The 24,517-nt window shown below is 45.6% G+C and overlaps 1 protein-coding gene across 1 annotated transcript in view; it reads left to right on the forward strand.

Moving 5' to 3' along the window:
* Positions 1 to 24,517, forward strand: part of pip5kl1 (phosphatidylinositol-4-phosphate 5-kinase-like 1) — an 89,660-nt gene that overhangs the window by 54,338 nt on the left and 10,805 nt on the right. Inside the window, exons 2-6 of the mRNA XM_060841232.1 lie at positions 475 to 666; positions 11,064 to 11,114; positions 11,940 to 12,094; positions 13,034 to 13,158; positions 19,751 to 19,785. Of these exons, the coding sequence (XP_060697215.1) occupies positions 475 to 666; positions 11,064 to 11,114; positions 11,940 to 12,094; positions 13,034 to 13,158; positions 19,751 to 19,785 (558 nt within the window). The remainder of the gene's footprint in view (positions 1 to 474; positions 667 to 11,063; positions 11,115 to 11,939; positions 12,095 to 13,033; positions 13,159 to 19,750; positions 19,786 to 24,517) is intronic.

The raw sequence follows: 24,517 nt of genomic DNA on the forward strand, positions 1-24,517 counted from the left end.
CTAGTCCAGACTAGCATGGGCAGCACGGTGGCACAGTGGTTAGCACTGCTGCCTCACAGCGCTAGAGACCCGGGTTCAATTCCCGCCTCAGGCGACTGACTGTGTGGAGTTTGCACGTTCTCCCCGTGTCTGCGTGGGTTTGCTCCGGTTTCCTCCCACAGTCACAAAGATGTGCGGATCAGGTGAATTGGCCATGCTAAATTGCCCGTAGTGTTAGGTAAGAGGTAAATGTCGGGGTATGGGTGGGTTGCGCTTCGGCGGGTCGGTGTGGACTTGTTGGGCCGAAGGGCCTGTTTCCACACTGTAAGTAATCTAATCTAAAAAGACAGCAAGCGCAGGTTAATATCGTGGTTTCTTGGTGTTCTCTGTGTGATAATCCAGCAATAATGTATTGACACTTCCCTGGGCTTCAACTGGATGAGCTATTAAGAGAGGTTTAAGACTCTGAAGCTGTTTGGTTCTTTTTCTTCCCAGACGGAAAGCCAAGATGCCAGCATGACCCAAAGATCAGCGGCCAAGAGGAAGTTTCTGTGGCGAGTCAGACAAAAATGGAAACTGCTGGGTTTATTTGAGATTGATCGAGATCATGAATTTTACGAGTTTACCTGTATGCTGAAGGAAGGGCTGACATCAGCTGTCCAGGTCTCCATCGACAATCCACACATGGTAAGGTCAACCAGTGTGCCAGTTGGCCCCCACCCTGTCACTCAGTGAGTAGAGATGTATGATGGTTGCCTATTTTACACCAAGTAAGGTCCATTTATTATGCAGACAGCAATCAGGGTATGTTTACTCAGGAAGCAGTGTTTACTCACACAGTAATCCATTTTTAAATTCAGTCATTTACAGGATGTGGGTCTCCCTGGCTAGGCCAGCATTTATTGCCCAACCATAGTTGTCCAGAGGTCCATAAGACCATAAGATATTGGAGTGGAAGTAAGGCCATTTGGCCCATCGAGTCCACTCCGCCATTCAATCATGGCTGATGAGCATTTCAACTCCACTTACCAGCGTTCTCCCCGTAGCCCCGTAGGTCAGTGAAAACCCAACCACATTGCTGTGGGTCTGGAGTCACATGTAGGCCAGACTAGGTAGGGACAACAATTTCCTTCCCGAAAGCTCATTACTGACCCAGATGGGTTTTTTCCGGACAATCGACCATGGTTTCATGGTGTTCAGAGCCTTAATCCCATACTTCCTATTGAATTCAAATTCAGACCTAGGGACCCAGGACATTATTTAGGTCTCTGGATTAATCGTCTCGTGATTATATAGCAGAATTTATTTCTGTCAAACAAAGGGTGGCATGGTGGCTCAGTGGTTAGCACCAGGGACCCAGGATCGATTCCAGCCTCGGATGACTGACTGTGGAGTTTGCAAACCCTCCCTAAGTCTGCACGGGTTTCCTCCCACAGTCCACAGTTGGGTCAATTGGCCATTCTAAATTGTCTGATAGTGTCCAGGGGTGGACTAGCCAGGGGAAAGAAGCGTCTCAGTGGACATCAGCAAACAATTCAGGACCAGGTTTGTAGCAATTTCTACCGACAAAAGCAGGGTTGTTCCTGCAGCAGTCTGCAATGTAGTGAGAGGGGGATGTGTCCTAAGCCTGTGCATGACATCAGTCCAAGTCCCATACATCAGTCTGGTTTCTAAGTGTGATTGAGATGAGTTGGAGCAGTTCTTCAACTAGAAAGTGGTTAATCTGTGGAGTTAATTGCTGTGGAGGCCATGTCACTGAGTGTCTTGAAGACAGAAATAGGCAGATTTCTGATTGGTAAGGGTATCAAGGGTTGTGGGGAGAAGGCAGGATAATGGGCTTGAGAAATATATCAGCCACAATCGAATGACAGAGCAGACCTGATGGACCGAATGGCCTAATTCTGCTCCTACATCTTATGGTCTTGTGAATAGATGGGGAAATTACTGATTACCTCCACTTAGACTGGGACTTGATGTTATTTATTGTAGACATAACAGAACAGCTCCTTTCTCAGATCAAATCTCAAATACACCTCTCAGGAACTGGGGATTGTTATCTATCCAACTGCATCCTGTACGGTCCAGAAATTAAAGACTAATTTCCTTTGACAGTATTAGCAGAAACCCTGTTGAAACATTGTTAGCAGCATTTAAAAATCTGTAAATTGTCTTTAACTTGTTACCTGGAGAAGTTTTGGAGATGGGAGGGAAGACCAGTTGATCAACAGACGAAAAACGTCTGATTGGGTAAGGGAGAATCAGCTGACCTTCTGATTGGAAGGTGATTGGTGTAGAAACATATAAATTTGGAGCAGGAGTCAACCATTGAGCCCTTCAAGCCTGTTCTGCCATTCACTACAATCATGGCAATTCCTGTATCCATTACCATATTCCCCCTCTTTCTCTCCATACCACTTGATTCTTTACAGAGATGATACTTTATCAGTTTATTTTTTGATGTGATTTATTGTTACATGTACCTAAATACAGTGAAATGCCTTGTTTACGAGCAGTACAAGCCAATCATAGGAGCAAGGACATGCAGATCACAGGGTGCTTAGACAGAGTGAGGCATACAGGTTACACTGCACAGGAGGGGCATGAAGCTAGGTCAACATTAACAAGATCATTATTTGAAGTTAGAAAGCCCATTTATCAATCTATAATAGCAGGGAAAAAGCCGTTCTTAACCCTGTCCTTCAACCTTTTTTTGAATATACTCGGTGACCCGGTCTCCCTAGCCATTTGTGGAAACAAATTTCCCTCAGACCACCCTCTGAGGGAAGAAATGTTTCCTCATCTCAGTCCTTTCCCCATATCCTTAGACTGTGACCTTCCTCACCCCCATGTTCTAGACTCCCCAAACCATGGGGAAACATCCTCCCTGCATCTGGTCTGACCAGCCCTATTTGTCTTCAAAAGGCCAGTGGCAGGGGTGTGGTGCATGAGGTGGTTGGAAACAGGGTGGTCATGTGATGGGATTCCAGGAATGTGTCTGGCCGGTGGTGGTAACCGTGTCGACGGTGGGGGTGAGGTGATTGGTGGCGGGCCAGTGATGTGACAATTCCATGAACAGATCCATCTGGAGTTGGCGAATCCAAGAGAGAAGTCATGAACATCTCTCGCTGATGGGGTCCCTCCAGCCCCAGCACGAATACTAAACCCAGCTCCATAGCCTGGAATGCCTTGCAGCGATTGAGCTGGTCATCTGCTGGACCGGCAAGTCGTTACATTTTTTTATCAGGAAATGTTTCAATTTGCATCGTCACAAGAATGAACACTTGAATTTGCATTTGTTGGAATCCCAAACGTGTCTAAGTTAGTGGGAGACCTATAGGCTGGTTATACCAGCCTGGAAACCAGTCTAAGGAAGTCCTTCATGAAGAGAGTTTCCATTCAGTTAATGGAAATGTTAATCTTTTCTGAAGAAGTGTTCCACACAGATCAATGATGTTTGGTTACATTGGGAAGGCGAGCAGTTAGGATGTTCTGTCATCCCACGAAAAAAGTACAGTAATGTGGTGGTAATGTCTCTGGACTTGTAATTGATCCAAAAGCCCAGCCTAATTCGCGGGGGGCATGGGTTGAAATCTCACCAAGGCAGCTGGCGGAATTTAAATTCAGTTCACAAATTTGAGTTCTAAAGCTGGTCTCAGTAAGTGTGACTTTGACAGGAATCATTGATCCACCTGGTTTGGGAAGGATACTGCCATCCTTACCTGGTCTGGCCTACATGTGACTCCAGACCCACAGCAATGGGGTTGACTGTAGTTATTCTCTGATATAATTTCACAAGCCAGGGACAATTCGGGATGGGCTAAAGGCTGGCCTCCTCAGTGAGGTCCACATCTCAGGGAAGAGAAAGAAATGAGAATCTTTCTTTCAGTTTTCAACTTTTATCTGAAGGATTTTGAAGTGAAGAATAGATATAATGTTTCACTTATACAGAGCCTTGGTCTGACTCCACCTGGAGTAATGATATTCAGTTCTAGACCCTGGACCTTAGGAAGGAGATGGTGGCCTTGGAAGGGGATGTGGTCAGATTAGAATTATGAAGTCATATAGTTTTACAGCAAGTAAAGAGGCCCTTCAGCCCATCATGTCCATGTCAGAATGAAGCTCCTACCTGCCTTAGTCCCATTTTCCTGCAATTGACCCTTAGTCTTGTACTCTGTAGCATTTCAAGTGTTGATCTAAACATTACTTAAATGTCTTGAAGGTTCCTACCTCTATCCCCCCTTTCGACAGTAAGTTCCACATACCCAACACCCTCTAGGTGAAAAATGTCTTCCTTTTGCCCCTCTAAATCTCCAGTCCTTTAACTTAAATCTATACTCTCTGATTATTGGTTTCTTGATGAAGGAGAATTGTTTATTTCTATTTATCCTATCTATGCCTTTCACAATTTTGGACACTTCAGTCAGGTACACCCCTCAGCCTTCTTTGCTTTAAGGAAAACCACCCCAGCCACTCTCTTCATAACTAAGTCAATCCAGCCCAGGCAACAGCCTGGTAAATCTTTTCTGCACCTCTCCAATGCAATCACATCCTTCCGATAGTGGGGCATCCAGAACTGCACACAGTACTTCAGCTATAGCCTCGCTATCATTATATACTGCTCCAGATTAACTCCCTGCCTTGATTAATAAAGTTAGAAGTCACACCACACCAGGTTACAGTCCAACTGGTTTATTTGAAATCACAAGCTTTCGGCATGTTGTCCCTTCATCAGATGAAGGGACAGCGCTCCAAAAGCTTGTGATTTCAAATAAACCTGTTGGGCGATAACCTGGTGTCATGGAACTTCTGACCTTGTCCACTCCAGACCAACACCAGCACCTCCACATCATTGTTAAATAAAGACAACTATCCCATCTGTCTTCTCAACTCCAGTGCCATTCTGATCAATTCTGGTGGTTAAGGTTAAATTAGCGCAGTCTAGAATTACATTTCCTATGTTTGAAAATGTTTGCAGCCTTTAAAAGGTTGGTGTTCAGTTAGAGAAACAATTTCCTTGCTGGAGAGAATCAGGAACAAGGGGAGATGCTTAGGAGTACCTTTTCCCACAGAGTGATGGAAATCTGGAATTCCCTTCCCTCAAGGATGTAGTGGGGATGGGGGTGTATCTGTTGACATTTTCAAGACTGAGATCATTTGATCAATCTCTGCAGTGTTTGCAGAGTGAGGAACTGAGTTAACATTTTAGGTCCAATATGACTGCGCTTGTTGCAAAGAATTGTTCCTTTTAATTGATTGATTGATCTTCATTGGTAGGAGAATAGTGAACAAAAGTAGCTCAATGTGATTGAGGTGTAGATCGACCAGGAGCTCACTGAGTGACAGAACAGACTAAAGAGACTGAATGGCCTCCTGTTGTTCCAACTCTTGTCGCAGTAGCAAGTTGTTGGGTGCGGGTGAGAGTTTGAGTTGGCCGCTCTCTCTAGGAGTAACCCAGTCGTTTTGTTCTGCTCACAGGTGACGTGTGTCACTGACAATGCTTCATTGGAAATCTGAGATTTGGCCCATCTCCTTGTTGACAAACACATTTCAGAGACTTTTCAATACCCCAAGGGTTCAAGCTGCCCTGTTATTACAGCTGTAGGTTCTCCTGTGGTTACACTGTTGATGTCAACATAATAAAGCCACACAACGTCTTAAACCCCCATAAGCGTGCCTTGGATGTTTCTGAACCAGCTTAAGACCTGGAGTATTAACTAACCTTGCCAAACCATTATTGATAAATATTTATTGATCACCATAGCAAAAGGAGGAGGACATTCAGCGTCTCAAGCCTGTTCTGCGACTCATTTAGATTATTACGGATTATCACAACCATCTTTACCCAACTTGGTTTCATGATCCATTAATTGTCTTTCCTTGTAAAAACATTTGTATGATAGCTAAAGTCCAGAGACAGTATGTTCCTGTTAGGGTGAAGGGCAAGGCTGATAGGTGTAGGGAATTCTGGATGACAAGAGAAATTGAGGTTTTGGACAAGAGTAAGAAGGAAGCATCTGTCAGGTATAGGCAGCAGAGATCAAGTGAATCCCTAGAAGAGTATAAAGGCAGTAGGAGTATACTTAAGATGGAAGTTCGGAGGGCAAAAAGTGGACATGAGATAGCTTTGGCAAATCAATGACCTCTTGCTGGCCCCTCTTCCCCGTGAGAACATTCTGCACCCTCTCTGAGACATCCTTGATCCTGGCACCAGGGAAACAACACGCCATTCTGCTTTTTCTCTGCTGGCCACAGAAACATCTGTCTGTACCTCTGACTACAGAATCCCCTAACACAATTGATCTCTTGGAAGTCGACGTGCCCCTCGATGTATTAGAGCCAGTCTCAATACCAGAAACTTGGCTGTTCGTGCTACGTTCCCCTGAGAATCCATCACCCCCTACATTTTCCAAAACAGCATACCTGTTTGAAATGGGTATATCCATAAAAGACTCCTGCCCTAGGTTCCACCTCTTTTACCCTTCCTGGAGTTAACCCATCTATGTGATTGTATCTGAGACTTTCCCCCCTTCCTATAACTGCCATCCATCACATACTGTTGCTGTTGCAAATTCCTCATCGCTTCTATCTGTCTCTCCAACCGATCTACTCGATCTGATAAGATTCGCATCCAACAGCATTTGTGGCAGATATAATCTGCAGGAACCCTTAAACTCTCTTTAACCTCCCACATCTGACAAGAAGTACATATCACTGCAAAGGCCATTTCTGCTCCTTCACAATCTACAGACCCAGAAAATAACACCGTCTTATTCCTCTAGAAAACACTGCCCAAGGTTAAATTAATAGCAATGGCTTATATTTTAAGTTTAATCAAGAGACTTATCTCCGAAAACATATAATCAAGAAAGAACCCACTGTACTCACTAATGCAGCCTTTCTCTTGAACAGACTTAAAACAACAATTAACTTATCTGATTCTGTGTTGTGAACTTCGCCCAAACCGGCCCCTCCAAGATTAGTTGTGAAATTCACTACTTGTTAATTTTCCCAACTGCACTCTGATGTCCAGCGACACATGAATTCAAAACAGCAAAGGCAGTTTCCACATTGGAACCAACGATATAGGAAGGGAAAAGGTTGAGATTCTGAAGGGAGATTACAGAGAGGCAGAAATTTAAAAAGGAAGTCCTCAAGAGTAGTAATATCTGGATTACTCCCAGTGCTATGAGCTAGTGAGGGCAGGAATAGGAGGATAGAGCGGATGAATGCATGGCTGAGGAGCTGGTGTATGGGAGAAGGATTCACATTTTTGTATCATTGGAATCTCTTTTGGGGTAGAAGTGACCTGTACAAGAAGGACGGATTGCACCTAAATTGGAAGGGGACTAATATACTGGCAGGGAGATTTGCTAGAGCTGCTCGGGAGGATTTAAACTAGTAAAGTGGGGTGGGTGGGAGGGTGGGACCCAGGGAGTCAATGAGGAAAGGGATCAATCTGAGATTGGTACAGTTGAGAACAGAAGTGAGTCAAACAGTCAGGGCAAGCAGGGACAAGGTAGGACTAATAAATTAAACTGCATTTATTTCAATGCAAGGGGCCTAGCAGGGAAGGCAGATGAACTCAGGGCATAGTTAGAAACGTGGGACTGGGATATCATAGCAATTACAGAAACATGGCTCAGGGATGGGCAGGCCTGGCAGCTTAATGTTCCAGGATAGAAATACTGCAAGAAGAATAGAAAGGGAGGCAAGAGAGGAGGGGGAGTGGCATTTTTGATAAGGGATAGCATTACAGCTGTGCTGAGGGAGGATATTCCCGGAAATACATCCAGGGAAGTTATTTGGGTGGAACTGAGAAATAAGAAAGGGATGATCACTTTATTGGGATTGCATTATAGACCCCCTAATAGTCAGAGGGAAATTGAGAAACAAACTTGTAAGGAGATCTCAGCTATCTGTAAGAATAATAGGGTAGTTACGGTAGGGGATTTTAACTTTCCAAACATCGACTGGGACTGCCATAGTGTTAAGGGTTTAGATGGAGAGGAGTTTCTTAAGCGCGTACAAGACAATTTTCTGATTCAGTATGTGGATGTACCTACTAGAGAAGGTGCAAACCTTGACCTACTCTTAGGAAATAAGGCAAGGCATGGGGACTGAGGTGTCAGTGGGGGAGCACTTTGGGACCAATGATCATAATTCTATTTGTTTTAAAATAGTGATGGAAAAGGATAGACCAGATCTAAAGGTTTTTGAAGTTCTAAATTGGAGAAAGGCCAATTTTGACAGTATTAGACAAGAACTTTCGAAAGCTGATTGGAGGCAGATGTTCGCAGGTAAAGGGATGGCTGGAAGATGGGAAGCCTTCAGAAATGAGATAACAAGAACCCAGAGAAAGTATATTCCTGTCAGGGTGAAAGGGAAGGCTGGTAACTATAGGGAATGCTGGATGACTAAAGAAATTGAGGGTTTGGTTAAGAAAAAGAAGGGAGCATATGTCAGGTACAGACAGGATAGATCGAGTGAATCCTTAGAAGAGTATAAAGAAAGTAGGAGTATACTTAAGAGGGAAATCAGGAGGGCGAAAAGGGACATGAGGTAGCTTTGGCAAATAGAATTAAGGAGAATCTAAAGGGTTTTTACAAATATACTAAGGGCAAAAGGATAACTAGGGAGAGAATAGGGCCCCTCAAAGATCAGCAAGGCGACCTTTGTATGGAGCCACAGAAAATGGGAGAGATATTAAATGAATATTTTGCATCAGTATTTACTGTGGAAAAGGATATGGAAGATATAGACGGTAGGGAAATAGATGGTGACATCTTGCAAAATGTCCAGATTACAGAGGAGGAAGTGCTGGATGCCTTGAAACGGTTAAAGGTGGATAAATCCCTAGGACTTGATATGATGTAACCGAGAACTCTATGGGAAGCTAGAGAAGTGATTGCTGGGCCTCTTGCTGAGATATTTGTATCATTGATAGTCACAGGTGAGGTGCTGGAAGACTAGAGGTTGGCAAATGTGGTGCCACTGTTTAAGAAGGGCAGTAAAGACAAGCCAGGAAACTATAGACCGGTGAGCCTGACGTTGGTGGTGGACAAGTTGTTGGAGGGAATCCTGAGGGACAGGATGTACACGTATTTGGAAAGGCAAGGACTAATTCAGGATAGTCAACGTGGCTTTGTGTGTGGGAAATCATGTCTCACAAACTTGATTTGAGTTTTTTGAAGAAGTAACAAAGAAGATTGATGAGAGCAGAGCAGTAGATGTGATCTATGTGGACTTCTGTAAGGCGTTCAACAAGGTTCCCCATGGGATACTGATTAGCATGGAATGCAGGGAGAACTAGACATTTGGATACAGAACTGGTTCCAAGGTAGAAGACAGAGGGTGGTGGTGGAGGGTTGTTTTTCAGACTGGAGGCCTGTGACCAGTGGAGTGCCACAAGGATCAGTGCTGTGTCCTCTACTTTTTGTCATTTACATAAATGATTTGGATGCAAGCATAAGAGGTAGAGTTAGTAAGTTTGCAGATGACACCAAAATTGGAGGTGTAGTGGACAGCGAAGAGGGTCACTTCAGATTACAGCAGGATCTGGACCAGATGAGCCAATGGGCTGAGAAGTGGCAGATGGAATTTAATTCAGATAAATGCAAGGTGCTGCATTTTGGGAAAGTAAATCTTAGCAGGACTTATACACTTGATGGTAAGGTCCTAGGGAGTGTTGCTGAACAAAGAGACCTTGGAGTGCAGGTTCATAACTCTTTGAAAGTGGAGTCGCAGGTAGATAGGCTAGTGAAGAAGGCGTTTGGTATGCTTTCCTTTATTGGTCAGAGTATTGAGTACAGGAGTTGGGAGATCTTGTTGCGGCTGTACAGGATATTGGTTAGGCCACTGTTGGAATATTGCATGCAATTCTGGTCTCCTTCCTATTGGAAAGATGCTGTGAAACTTGAAAGGGTTCAGAAAAGATGTACAAGGATGTTGCCAGTGCTGAAGGATTTGAGCTACAGGGAGAGGCTGAACAGGCTGGGGCTGTTTTCCCTGGAGCGTCGGAGGCTGAGGTTTACAAAATTATGAGGGGCATGGAGAGGGGAAATAGACAAAGTCTTTTCCCTGGGGTCAGGGAGTCGAGAACTAGAGGGCCTAGGTTTAAGATGAGGGACAACAGAACTGGCTCAAAGGTAGAAGACAGAGGGTGGTAAATAGACAATGTCTTTTCCCCGGGGTGGGGGACTCCAAAACTAGAGGACATAGGTTTAAGATGAGGGGGAAACCTCATCTTCAGGGGCAACTTTTCACACAGAGGGTGATATGTGTATAGAATGAACTACCAAAGAAAGTGGTGGAGGCTGGTATAGTAACAACATTTAAAAGGCATCTGAATGAGTATATGAATAGGAAGGGCTTAGAGGGATATGGGCCAAATGCCGGCAAATGGGACTTGATTAATTTGGGATATCTGGTCGGCGTGGACAGGTTAGATTAAGGGTCTGTTTCCATGCTGTACATCTCTATGACTACAGCCAGAGGACACAGATTAAAGGTGACTGTCAAAGGACACAAAGGGAGGTGAGGACACCTTCTTAAACAGCAAGTTGTTATGGTCTAGAGTGCTCTGCTTGACAAGGTGATGGGGGCAGATTTGAAATAACCTTCCGAAGGGAGTTGGGTGAATACACGTAGGGGTAAAAAAAATGACAGGCCTATGCAGGTAGTGCAGGAGTGGGAGCAAGGAATCATTGGATAACTCTTTCCAGGAATCAATAGCCTCCACCTGTGCAACATTATTCAATGCCTCAATTCTGAAAGTTCCCCATTGTCTTGTTGCTATCACATTGCTGTGTGCTTGGTTATGTATATGTAGGTGTGGGTGTGCGTTTCTGTCTGCGTGTGTATATGTCTGTGTGTTTATCTATATGGGATCTTGCCATCACAAATCGGCTCCTGCATTTCCTACATTACAACACTGCAGGATGAGTTTGACCGAAGATCTTAAAGTGCTTTGTGGCATCCCGTGAACATGAAAGGTGTTATGTCAATGCAAGGTTTTCTTTTTTGTCCTGGAGAGCAGGGAAACATTTGCTTGTTTGTACTTTCTGGTTTTTTTCTCTTTTGTTCAGGGCATACTCAGTGACCCAGACTTCGGAGCTGTACTGACCCAAATACACAAGGTATGTCACCACTTCCTCTGGCTGAATGTATAGATTGGAGCCATCAGTCTCTGGAGTAGCAGGACCATGTTCATTCAGGATTGTCTGCACCGAAGACCTTCTTCTGATAATATTAGAAGACCCTTCCTTGATGAGTAAAGTCCTGAGGGGACCTTTACATTTCAGTGCATTTGTGCAATATTTTCTTTGTGAATTCTGTATCCAAAAGTGAATCTGACCCACAGCACTCCCAGGGTAGGGAGGTGGGAGGCAGGCCCTGAAACAAGCCTGAATGGGGATTGAACCCCTGTCTGTCAGCCCCCAGTGTGATCTATACCAGCCTTCTCCTAACTGAGGTAGTCCCACAGGAGCCAGCAGACAGTGTTACCTGCATGTCGTAGCACAGAGCTCTGGACCATGACAGCAGAGGCTCCAGTTTCTTTCCATCATGATTTACTGGGGATCTCTCCTGGTCTTAACACCAGCCAGCCACTGTCATGAGTTGGAAGGATTTACAGGTTTATAATCCATTTATATACCAGTTTATAATCCGGTTTATATACCAGTTTAGCCGGTATAAATGTCTGTCAAACCCTGGAGTGGGATTCAAAAGCAGAGCTTCTGGCTCTGAGACAGGGACACTACCAACTGCACCAATTATGTAATTTATTGATGATGCATCATTTAAGTTTTGCTGTTACCAACACAATATTGAATTAACAAAGGCAGTGAGTAATTGAATGCTGTCTTGGAAGAGATGTTTAATATTGTCCTTGTCTACAGCCCTTGTGTTAAGGATGTTGTCAAATCAGACAGCTCGGATTGTCTGCCTGTTCTCTGTCACAGGGTTTTGAGATGAGGACGTTTGCAGGACCTGTATTTGCAAAGTACCGGTCCATGCTGGGCATGAGCGAGAAGGAATACCAACAGTCCCTCAGCTCTGAAGGATTCTACCTTCAGTTCATCAGCAACTCCAAGAGCAAGGCCAACTTCTTCCTGACGTGAGTGAGATTGGCACACATGGACAAAGGGTATTTAAGGGGCAGTAACTTCCTGCAACTGTGGCAGAATTGGTAACAAAAGACCCAGATCACTCCTGGAGCAGAGTGACACATCCCCCACGACAGTGACTCTCTCTCTCTCCTTGCGAAATGACTCCCTCCCTTTGCACAGTGACCTCCCTCCCTTTCTTAAAGCACAGATTTGAGACAGTTCAGGGAACCCCTTGTGGACTCAGACCTATCAGCCTCTCTTGGGTTTTCTCAGAGATCATACTCTTTGGAAGTCTGGAATTCAAAAAACTCTGACAGACATTTTAGTTTAATTTTAATTAACCCCTTCATTAATAACATCACTGTTACAACATAACACTGATATCTATAAGTCAAGCTGACTGGATTCCATTAACCCAGGTGAGTAGAAATCGCTCTTCTTTCGAGAGGCCTGGCTGGCTATTCCGTTATACTATCACAAACAGACTAGTTTTATACACAAGGTTACGAAAACAGTACTATCACAAACGCAAACGTTAACAAAAGCACTGCATGTTCTAAACTAGACAGATAATAGCAAAGGATAATAATTCAGGAGAGAAGTTAATTGATACACCCAGACCACTCCTGGAGCAGAGTGACACTCCCCATGTACAGTGACTCTCTCTCCCCTTGTAATATGACTCCCTCCCTGTGCACAGTGACCTGCCTCCCTTCTGTAATGATGCACTCCTTGCAAAGTTACTCCTTCCACAGGCAGAGAGACTAACCCCTCTCCCTCTCCCCACCTCTTGCTCCTCATGTCTTTGTCCACACCCTAGAACCTATCTGCCCCACACAAATAGGGGCCAAAAGGGAACAATAGGAACTGAGCTGCTGATCCCTGAGAGAATTTTCCTGAACTACCTTAGTTAATCTGCTTTATTTGTCTTGAATTGACACCCTCAGGAACGACAAGAGGATTTTCCTGAAAACTCAGGAGAAGCGAGAGATAAAGTTTCTGCTATCGAACCTGCGGTCCTACATTCAGCACATGGAGAAATACCCGCACTCACTGCTTGTCAAGTTTCTGGGTAAGAGGAACATTACATTTTTCATGAAGGGGCCCCTCCCAGGGACTGTGTTAAAATTCCCTACAATGTGGAAACAGGCCCTTTGGCCCAACAAGTCCACACTGACCCTCCAAAGAGTAATACAGCCAGACCCATTCCCCTACCCTATATTTATCCCTGTCCAATGCACCTAGCAACATGGGCACGTTAGCATGGTCAATTCACCTGACCTGCACATCTTTAGATTGTGGGAGGAAACCCATGCAGACACAGGGAGAATGTGCAAACTCCAGTTGCCTGAGGCGGGATTTGAACCTGGGTCCCCGGCGTTGTGAGGCAGCAGTAACTAACCACTGAGCCATCATCTGTGTTTACTGCCACCTACTGTTTAAACAAAAGACAATGGCCAGATAAGGTTCAGGTCAAAGTTTAGTCTGTACTGCTTTGCCTGACCATGAGAGGATAGTAGAACTGTTGTTGAGGTAAAAAAACACAATCAAGTATTTCTGGTCACTGTCCAGTGAGTCTCATTGTAAAGTGCGTCTTTGTCAATCTTTCGTGCAGCATTTGCTGCATGTCCACTGAGCATTTCACAAGAAACCAAGAAATAGGAGTGGGAGGAAACCACTTGGTCATTGAGCCTGCGCTGATATTCAGAGTGGTCATGGATGGTTTGAAGTTCCAATTCCCCTATCCCCACTCCTCAATTCCCTGGGACCAAAACTAATTCTGTCCTGACCTCAAAAACATCTAATGGCAGAGCATCCACAACACTTTGAGGTACAGATTTGGATTCCCAAACCTTTAAACGAGGAAATTTCTCTTTATCATTTATCCTAAGCCAACCCTCCCACCCTGCTTTAGAATTCCCTTCCTCATGGAAACAATCTCATCTGTACTTAATACAAATTATTATTTATTACAAATAAATTGATTCTAATTGTAAGTAAAGAATTATAAACAGTCAGCATATAACTCTGCAAGTTGAAGCCCTATTCCTCTCCATCCCCATTGTAAAGCCCCCTTCCACACAGATAAACATATAGACAGGTTAAAAAAAATCAACAAAAAGAGAAATTGCTGGAAAAGCTCAGCAGGTCTGGAGTTCTAAGGAAAGGTCACTCAACCTGATTTCGTAGAATCACTACCACATGGAAGGAGGCCATTCGGCCCGTCGGATCCACACTGAACCTCCGAAGAGCATCCCACCCAGACCCTCTCTCCATAACTCTGCATTTCCCATGGCTAGTCCACCTATCCCCAGACACTATGGCAATTTAGCCTGACCAGTACACCTAACCTGCACATCTTAGAACCATGGGACAAAGCCAGAGCAAACCTGGGCAGACACAGTGAGAACATGCAAACTCCACGCAGTCACCTGAGGCTGGAATCAAACCCAGGTCCCTAATGCTGTGAGGCAGCAGTGCTAACCACTGTGCCATCCCTGTCTCTCCACAGATGCTGCTAGACCTGGTGAGCTTTTCCAACAATTTCTGTTTTTGTTTCTGATTTACAGCATCCGCAGTTCTTTCAGTTAAAAAACACATGGCTGCGATGGGTGAAGGGGAAGACTGGGAAGCAGTTCTATGGTTCCTGTTGAGGAAGGTGGTCCTTTTGTCTTGTCACAACGTGCTGTTCCTTCATTCTCCTTCTCCAGTTACCTTTCCTTGCCTACAGGGTGGCTGCTTCATATTTAGAAAGGTTTTGTCTCATTGGTTAAAAGCCACAGCTTACACCAACTGCTGAGAAATAAAAATACAGGCTTTCATTAGGCTTAAGGTAGTTCTTGTTGCAAAGAGAAAAGACAGTACAAGGATGCAGAAGTGTTGCTGTGGTTACAAAAACCCTGGTTAGAACCCACTTGGAACACTAGGAGAAAGTGAGGACCTGCAGACACTGGAGATCAGAGTCAAAAAGTGAGGCGCTGGAAAAGCACAGCCAGTCAGGCGGCATCTGAGGAGCAAGAGAGTCAACATGGAATGTCTGATGAAGAGCTTATGCTCAAAACATTGACTCTCCTGCTCCTTGGATGCTGCCTGACCAGCTGTGCTTTTCCAGCACCACACTTTTGACCCCCACTTGGAATACAGTGAGCAGATCTGGGCACCACACTAAGGGAGGGTATGGTGGCCTTGGACGGTGTACAGTGTAGGTTTACAAGAATGATACCTGCACCCCAGGGGTGAAGGTATGAGGTGAGTCTGTATAAATTAGCCATGATTGGAGGAGCCAGTGTTGTACTGGGGTGTACACAGTTAAAAATCACACGACACCAGGTTATGGTCCAACAGGTTTAATTGGAAGCACTAGCTTTCGGAGCGCTTTGTAAGCTAGTGTTTCCAAATGAACCTGTTGGACTATAACCTGGTGTTGTGTGATTTTTAACTATATAAATTAGGTCTGTTTTCTGTGGAATTTAGGAAGTTAAGGGGCAATCCAACTGAAGTCTTCAAGATATTAACAGAAAAGGCAGGGTAGATAAACTATTTCAATTGGCTTGGCATTCTTCCCTGGAATCACCCATCCTCTTGAAGTATCTTGCATTCTCCAGAATTGAAGAATGAATCCCCTGGACACTGATCAGGAGGAATAAAGAAATAATGGGAGTGTTTAAAAAACAGTGTTTTGTAATTGTTTTCTTCAAATTATAGAGGTTTATAAAATTATGAGGGGCATGGACAGGATAAATATACAAAGTCTTTTCACTGGGTTGGGGGAGTCCAGAACTAGAGGGCATAGGTTTAGGGTGAGAGGGGAAAGATATAAAAGAGACCTAAGGGGCAACCTTTTCACTCAGAGAGTGGTACATGTATGGATGAGATACCAGAGGAAGTGGAGGAGGCTGGTACGATTGCAACATTTAAAAGGCATCTGGATGGGTATATGAATAGGAAGGGTTTGGAGGGATATGAGCCGGGTGCTGGCAGGTGGGACTAGATTGGGTTGGAATATCTGATCGGCATGGACGGGTTGGACCGAAGGGTTTGTTTCCATGCTGTACATCTCTATGACTCTATGACTAAATGATTGTGTGTATTAGTTACAAATCTGTTGGAGTTGGGGTACTTTTTTGGACAAGGGGATTTGATTCAGCTGGATGATCAGAGGCAGAGATGAAATCTCCAATAATATATCCAATCAGAGTTGGTAATCCTGCTCTCTGCCTTCCCACATTCGAGGCGCTGTTTGTAACTTATCTGATTCATCAAACTTTTTGTCAACTGGCCAGACGCCTCTTTATGCAGCTCACCATCAGCATTTATCCGACCATTAACATTTCCATGAAACATCTCACGGATGCTTTTACAGTGACAAAGGTGCTTCATAAATGCAGGTGGTTGTTGTATGTTCCCTGATCATCTCGATTTAGTTATTCTGCAGTAGCAGAGGGAAAAGATTGTTATTGTAACTGGTCCACCAGGGAAGAGTTGTCATCATTTGCAGTGCACTGGGCGAGGGGTAGATTTATTTACTCGTTTCCTGATTAGTGCCACAGGAGACCTGTTATTATGTATTTTTTAAAAGATACCCAGTACCCCTGGGGCATTGTGTTGTTCCACATCCCATTATCGGGAGGGTCTAAATGATGCTTCATTTATGAGGTTATTTGAAACTTTCAAGCCAGGAAGTGCCGGATAATTGTTCCCTAGTAGCCATTATCCTACACATATTAAATAATAACATGGCCACACAGTGAGTCAATGTCAGTAAACAGGCCTGTAACATCCCCCTGAGAATTATAAACATTTGCTACACTGTCACTCACAGTGATGCTGAGCTGTCTTCTCTCGAGGTGCATCTTCTCACTTAGTACTCAAACTGAGGGTACTGCAGGAGTTCAGCGGGCTTTGGAGGACCAGTATCCAGTCTAACCATTCCCCATGGCTGATCATAGTCAGACCATGTCAGCAGATCACCACAGCAAGGTCCCAGAGGAGGGTGTCAGTATTTACAGGGAGTCCTCAGGGGGAGAATATCGGTATTTACTGGGAATTCCCGGGGGGAGTGTGTCAGCATTTACAGGGACTCTCTGTGGGGGGAGTGTGTCAGTATTTACAGGGAGTCCCTGGGGAGTGTGTCAGTATTTACAGGGAGTCCCCGGGGAGTGTGTCAGTATTTACAGGGACTCCCCGTGGGGGTAATGTGTCAGTATTTACAGGAGGGTCCCTGGGGGGAGTGTGTCAGTATTTACAGGGGGGTCCCTGGGGGGAGTGTATCAGTATTTACAGGAGGGTCCCCAGGGAGTGTGTCAGTATTTACAGGAGGGTCCCTGGGGAGTGTGTCAGTATTTACAGGGAGTCCCCGGGGGAGTGTGTCAGTATTTACAGGAGGGTCCCTGGGGAGTGTGTCAGTATTTACAGGGAGTCCCGAGGGAGTGTGTCAGTATTTACAGGGGGGTCCCCGGGGGAGTGTGTCAGTATTTACAGGGAGTCCCTGTGGGGGAGTGTGTCAGTATTTACAGGGAGTCCCGAGGGAGTGTGACAGTATTTACAGGGAGTCCCCGGGGGGAGTGTGTCAGTATTTACAGGGAGTCCCGAGGGAGTGTGTCAGTATTTACAGGGGGGTCCCCGGGGGAGTGTGTCAGTATTTTCAGGGAGTCCCTGTGGGGGAGTGTGTCAGTATTTACAGGGAGTCCCGAGGGAGTGTGACAGTATTTACAGGGAGTCCCCGGGGGGAGTGTGTCAGTATTTTCAGGGAGTCCCTGTGGGGAGAGTGTGTCAGTATTTACAGGGGGGTCCCCGGGGGAGTGTGTCAGTATTTACAGGGGTTCCCTTTGGGGGGAGTGTGTCAGTATTTACAGGGGGGGTCCCAGGGTGGGGGGGAGTGTGTGTCAGTATTTACAGGGGGGGGGTCCTTGGGTGGGGGGGTGTGAGTTTGTCAGTATTTACAGAAGTTCCCTGTGGGGGAAGTCTGTCCGTATGTACATTGGGGGTCCGGGGGGGGGTGTCAGTATTTACAGGGGGAGTCCCGGGGGGGGGAGTGTGTCAGTATTTACAGGGGGAGTCCCAGGTGGGGGGAGGAGTGTGTCAGTCAGTATTTACAGGGGTTCCTGCAATGGGAATAATGCTTTTCAATGTCAGAGTTCTGCCATCTCCTGGGGAAGGGTGTCCACTCTAAATGCTGAGACACTTTCAGAGACTGCTTTGATTACTGAAAGTATTTCATATCGACATCGAACAACACGTAATTGAGTTCTGGATCAGTGGTGCTGGAAGAGCACAGCAGTTCAGGCAGCATCCAACGGGCAGCGAAATCGCTGTTTCGGGCAAAAGCTCTTCATCAGGAATAAAGGCAGTGAGCCTGAAGCGTGGAGAGATAAACTAGAGGAGGGTGGGGGTGGGGAGAGAGTAGCATAGAGTACAATGGGTGAGTGGGGGAGGGGATGAAGGTGATAGGTCAGGGAGGAGAGGGTGGAGTGGATAGGTGGAAAAGGAGCTAGGCAGGTCGGACAAGTCCGGACAAGTCATGGGGACGGTGCTGAGCTGGAAGTTTGGAACTAGGGTGAGGTGGGGGAAGGGGAAATGAGGAAACTGTTGAAGTCCACATTGATGCCCTGGGGTTGAAGTGTTCCGAGGCGGAAGATGAGGCGTTCTTCCTCCAGGTGTCTGGTGGTGAGGGAGCGGCGGTGAAGGAGGCCCAGGACATCCATGTCCTCAGCAGAGTGGGAGGGGGAGTTGAAATGTTGGGCCACGGGGCGGTGTGGTTGATTGGTGTGGGTGTCCCGGAGATGTTCCATAAAGCGCTCTGCTAGGAGGCGCCCAGTCTCCCCAATGTAGAGGAGACCGCATTGGGAGCAATGGATACAATAAATGATATTAGTGGATGTGCAGGTAAAACTTTGATGGATGTGGAAGGCTCCTTTAGGACCTTGGATAGAGGTGAGGGAGGAGGTGTGGGTGCAGGTATTACAGTTCCTGCGGTGGCAGGGGAAAGTGCCAGGATGGGAGGGTGGGTCGTAGGGGGGGCGTGGATCTGACCAGGTAGTCAGGAGGGAACGGTCTTTGTGGAAGGCGGAAAGGGGTGGGGAGGGAAATATATCCCTGGTGGTGGGGTCTGTTTGGAGGTGGCGGAAATGTCGGCAGATGATTTGGTTTATGAGAAGGTTTGTAGGGTGGAAGGTGAGCACCAGGGGTGTTCTGTCCTTGTTATGGTTGGAGGGGTGGGGTTTGAGTGTGGAGGTGCGGGATGTGGACAAGATGTGTTGGAGGGCATCTTTAACCACGTGGGAAGGGAAATTGCGGTCTCTAAAGAAGGAGGCCATCTGGTGTGTTCTGTGGTGGAACTGGTCCTCCTGGGAGCAGAGATGAGAAGAAATTACTTTCCTCAAAGGCTTGTGAATGTGTGGAATTCACTCCCCCAGAGTGTTGTGGATTCTGGGACACAGGGTAGGATTAAGGATGAGCTGGACAAATGTTTAATTAGTAAAGGGATATGGGGAACAGGCAGGAAAATGGAGTTGTGGCCAAGGTTGGATCAGCCATGATCATGTTAAATGGTGGAGCAGGCTCGAGGGGCTGAATGGCCTACTCCTGCTCCTAATTCTTCTGTTCTTATGTTTCCTTACTTGTGACTGTTTGAGGTTTGAGGTGTGTTCCTCTTTTTCCTGCAGGTGTACACAGTATCAAGATTGCCCGTGGGCGGAAGGTGAGTTGGTCCCCCCTCTCTCCAATACACTCTGCTGGACCATGGTTAAATGACAAGAACCTAACCCCCAGACCATCTCAGTCTGGACTGCGTCCGGGAGGCTTGGGGCTACATTCACTAAACAGTCATCGTCTTGAAAGTCAGCGCCGCTTTATTCCCCACAGTGGTTTGTGATAAAATCTGGAGGGTCCTGTGAAATGCGTTGGAATTCTCTCTGTCCAGGTTTGTCTAGAACAGGGTGAGGTGATTGACGCCACACCCCACTGAATATTTGCTCATGTCCAGGGACCCCAGCCCCAAGTGTTCCAAGTGATGGTTTGGCTTCATAACCCACCCTGGTGATTGGATACTGAAGGGGTGCCACCTTTCAGATATGACATTAAAGCAATGGTCCCATCTGGATGGGTGTAACAGATCCCCGGGCAACATTCAGTAGAAGAGCAGGTGAGTGCTACCTGGTATCCTGGTGAACATTAATCCTAAAGGCACTGAACTGGATTATTTAATCACCATCTGCTTGTGGGAGCTTGTTGTGTGCAAGTTGGCTGAAGCATTTCCCACATCACAATGCTGCAAGATGGACCTCGTTGACTGCAAAATGCTTCGGGATCCCTCCAGGTCATGAAAGGCGTTAGATAAATGCAAGTTCTTTTCTTGTTTTGATGAAGGCAGTCAGTGAAAGGCAGGGCAACAAGGAATCAGGGACTGTCAGCCAGAGCGAAGAAGGTTTTGTTGAAGGAATTTGGAGGATGGGTTTGGAGATGTAACAGGTGTTGCTGTAATTCAGGTTTAAATTGATCAAGTAAGAGCAATATACCAAGGATGCTGGAGTTCGGAAATAAAAACAGGAAGTACTGGAAAAACTCAGCAGGTGTGGCAGCAAGTGCGGAGAGAGAAACAGAGAGAACGTTTTGAGTCGGATATGACTCTTCAGAACACATTTCTCCAGCATATTCTGTTTTACATTAAAACGATGAATGCTCCATTGAAAGACAGCAAGCCAGATTTTGGTGGGAAAATTGCAGCATGCTAACTATACACAAAACTACTAACGGGTGACTTGACCAGCATTTATAGAAGATTGTAAAAGACTTTAATTCATGTCACTCCCCCATTATCACTACCACTAACAACACACTACTCTCAACCTCCTGTTATTCTTAGGAGCTTGATACAATTCTACATTAAACACATGTCAATCAATTTCTCCAGCCCAGAAAGTGACAATTTTAAGTGTTTTACTCTCCTTCCTGGAGGTGGTAAATTATTATTAATGATTTACTTTATACAGGCAATCTCCAAGTTGCAAACAGGTTCTGTTCTTGAGTCCGTTTGTAAGTTAATTTGGACACAGTTTTGGAACACAATGTGGGACAATGTAAAGTAGCAGTTTGTAAAAATAAGAAAACATTTATATGTTGAATCTTTAAAATTACACCCCTGTCTGCGATCATGTTTGTAAATCTGAGATCCCTGGTACAAATTTTGAAATTTTGTTTTCTGTTGTCCCTTTCTGTTTCTGTTTTTCATTCTCTCCCTCTAAATCCTCTCACTCTGATTCTGAATTTACTTTAATTCACCAATTTTCCTCTCTTCTTCTCAATCACAACCTACAGAGACAAACTGCTGTCTCGCATTCCCTGAGATCCTAGTTGTCCCATATGCCTTGTTGTAGCTTCCACTCTGTACAGCACAAAACATTTTCAGGTGAAGGCTGCAGGTGGCTCCCTGTAAGGTGTCCAGACCAGTAACATCCAGTCCTTTCTCTATGTCCCTCAGACCCTGACCAACAATAAACCCCCTCAACAAGAACCCTGAATATGTATCACTTCAGAACCACTTTGGAATCAGAGTTTCTGCTCTTCAAAAACAGAAATTGCTGGAAAAGCTCAGCATCTGTGGAGAGAAATCAGAGTTAATGTTTTAGGTCTAGTGACCCTTTCTTAGAAATGAAACATTAACTCTGACTCCTCTCCACAGCTGCTGCCAGACCTGCTGAGCTTTTCCAGCAATTTCTGTTTTTGTTTCTGATTTACAGCATCCGCAATTCTTTTGGGTTTTCTTTCAGTTTTCCTCCTGGTTTTCATCTCCCTCCCTGGTGTCACACTGAAAAGCCACATCAAAACTTTTTCACACAGCAAGTGGTTTGTGTCTGGAATGCACTGCCTGGAGGTACACTTCCTGATGAAAGGCTTATGTCCTGAAATATTCACTCTCCTGCTCCTCGAATGCTGCCTGACCTGCTGTGCTTTTCCAGCACCACCCTTTTCAACTTTGACTCTCCAGCATCTGCAGTCCTCTCTTTGTCCCTCCCTGCCTGGAGGTGTGGTCAGGATAGAGTTAACTGAGGCAAGCCGGAGGGTATTATTTAAATATGGGAGAAAGCAGGGGACAGCAGTAAAACACGATGCTCATTTACAGCTGGTTCAGCCACCATGAGCTGAATTGTTGTGATTTGATTTTATTGTCAAGGTACGGGAGTACAGTGAGAAGTGTATAATGTCATCACACAAGGCACCATCTTAGGGACAAGTACCCAGGTACAGAATCATAACAACAAGGTAGAAAGAAAGAACAAAGTTAAAAGTTGAACATTGCAAGAATTATAGTACAGTGTAAAGCATACAAAATAAGGTGAAAGGGTAAACATTGCAGACCTTCTTCATTTTAAGGAGAAAATTTTTAAAAAGCTGAAAGTTTGAATATTACAGTCTTTCTTAAACGCCTCCTTCTGTGTCATAACACATCTGTGACACTGTGTGATCTGATGGCCCAGTTTCCCATTACAGAGTAATCCGAGCTGCCTGTATGAGGGAGTGGAGTAAACTCAGTTCAGCCAGGTTAAATTCCCCCATGTCTGGCTTTTATAAGGATGGTTTATGTGGGAGAGGACATTGGGCTTGAAACCAACTTCACTCAGACACAACCATTCCTGTGTTGCTGGTCAAAGCACAGCAGGTTAGGCAGCATCTCAGGAATAGAGAATTCGACGTTTCGAGCATAAGCCCTTCATATGAAGGGCTTATGCTCGAAACGTCGAATTCTCTATTCCTGAGATGCTGCCTAACCTGCTGTGCTTTGACCAGCAACACATTTGCAGCTGTGATCTCCAGCATCTGCAGACCTCATTTTTTACACAACCATTCCTGTAGAAACACTGTCCCCTGGTGATCGGATGATGAATGACAGGCTCAATGTTAACTTCAATTTTGATTGTACAGACCCTTTGCGGGTAGAACCCTCTCAGCCTGGGACATTCCGTTGCATTACAAGCACTGGACAGGTCAGGGGATGGATTGGCTTGCTGACAGGGGGCCATCTTTCAGGTTCTTGAGCTTCACTGACAGCCTGCAGGAGGCCAGAGGAACATCACTCCGACAGAAGGCCAGTGGCTCCATACCCCATTGATTAGATTAGATTACTTACAGTGTGGAAACAGGCCCTTCGGCCCAACAAGTCCACACTGACCCGCCATAGTGCAACCCACCCATACCCCTACATTTACCTCTTACCTAACACTACAGGCAATTTAGCATGGCCAATTCACCTGGCCCGCACATCTTTGGACTGTGGGAGGAAACCCACGCAGACACGGGGAGAACGTGCAAACTCCACACAGTCAGTCGCCTGAGGCGGGAACTGAACCTGGGTCTGAAACTGAGGCAGCAGTGCTAACCACTGTGCCACCCATAAACTTTTGGGGCCACAGAAAGGACAGACCACCTTCATGTCCACAGGGAGTCCACTGGAGCTCCTTCCCCTCTGCTTCAGGGGCCCCGATATCAGTGACCACCTCATTTTGACCTTTCTGATGATGCCTCCATGTTTAAGCCACACCCTCCCCCGAATGCTTCTACCTCATCTGGGGATCTGATGGAAGCAAAGTTAACTCCAGACAGATGCAGTGTAATGTAAATAAATGGGAGGCTATTCACTTTAGTAGCAAAAACAGGAAGGCAAATTATTATCTGAATGGGCAATAAATGCTGGCCTAGTTTGTGGCACTCACATCACATGAAAAAATCTGTTAAAACTGGGTAAAGGGGAAGTGTAAGGAGATGTGGACGACCTTGTACACCAGTCGCTGAAGGTGCAGCAGGCAGTGAAGAAAGCAAAGGATATGATGGTCTTAGTGAGAGGATTTGCGTACAGGAGCAGGGCTCCCTTGCTACAATTATACAGCCTCCTGGTGAGACCGCACGTGGAATATTGTGTGCAGTTTTGGTCTCCTTCCCTGAGGAAGGATGTTCTGGCTATGGAGGGAGTAGTTTCACCAGACCGATCCCTGGGATTTCAGGACTGCCGTGAAATAACTCCATAGAGGCCGGTATCCTGTCGCCAAGTCACCCTTTAATCACATGTGGAGAGTCATTGACACCAACCCAGCTTCCTCAGAGCCAGCTCTCAGAGTGAGCAGAACTCCGGACACTCCTGTTCTTGTTTGTCAGCCGAGGTTCCCTGATTGGATCAGGTTAGCAGCTCCAACCAGGGGAATCATATGAGGTCCACCTGCCTGACCTCATTCCAATCACTTGAGATGTGTGAAGAGGGAGTGGATCAGTTACAGTTATATTCACAGGGGTTCAGAATAATGAGGGGGGGAGGAGGGATCTCATCTGTAAAATTCTAATAGGAACTAGACAGGATAAACACAAGAAGGATATTCCCAATGACTGGCGCTGAGGGGTGACAGTTTTTAAGGATATGGGGTAAGTTCTTCAGCATTGCGATG

Source organism: Hemiscyllium ocellatum, chromosome 21 (assembly GCF_020745735.1).
Source record: "Hemiscyllium ocellatum isolate sHemOce1 chromosome 21, sHemOce1.pat.X.cur, whole genome shotgun sequence".
Lineage (NCBI taxonomy): Eukaryota > Metazoa > Chordata > Chondrichthyes > Orectolobiformes > Hemiscylliidae > Hemiscyllium > Hemiscyllium ocellatum.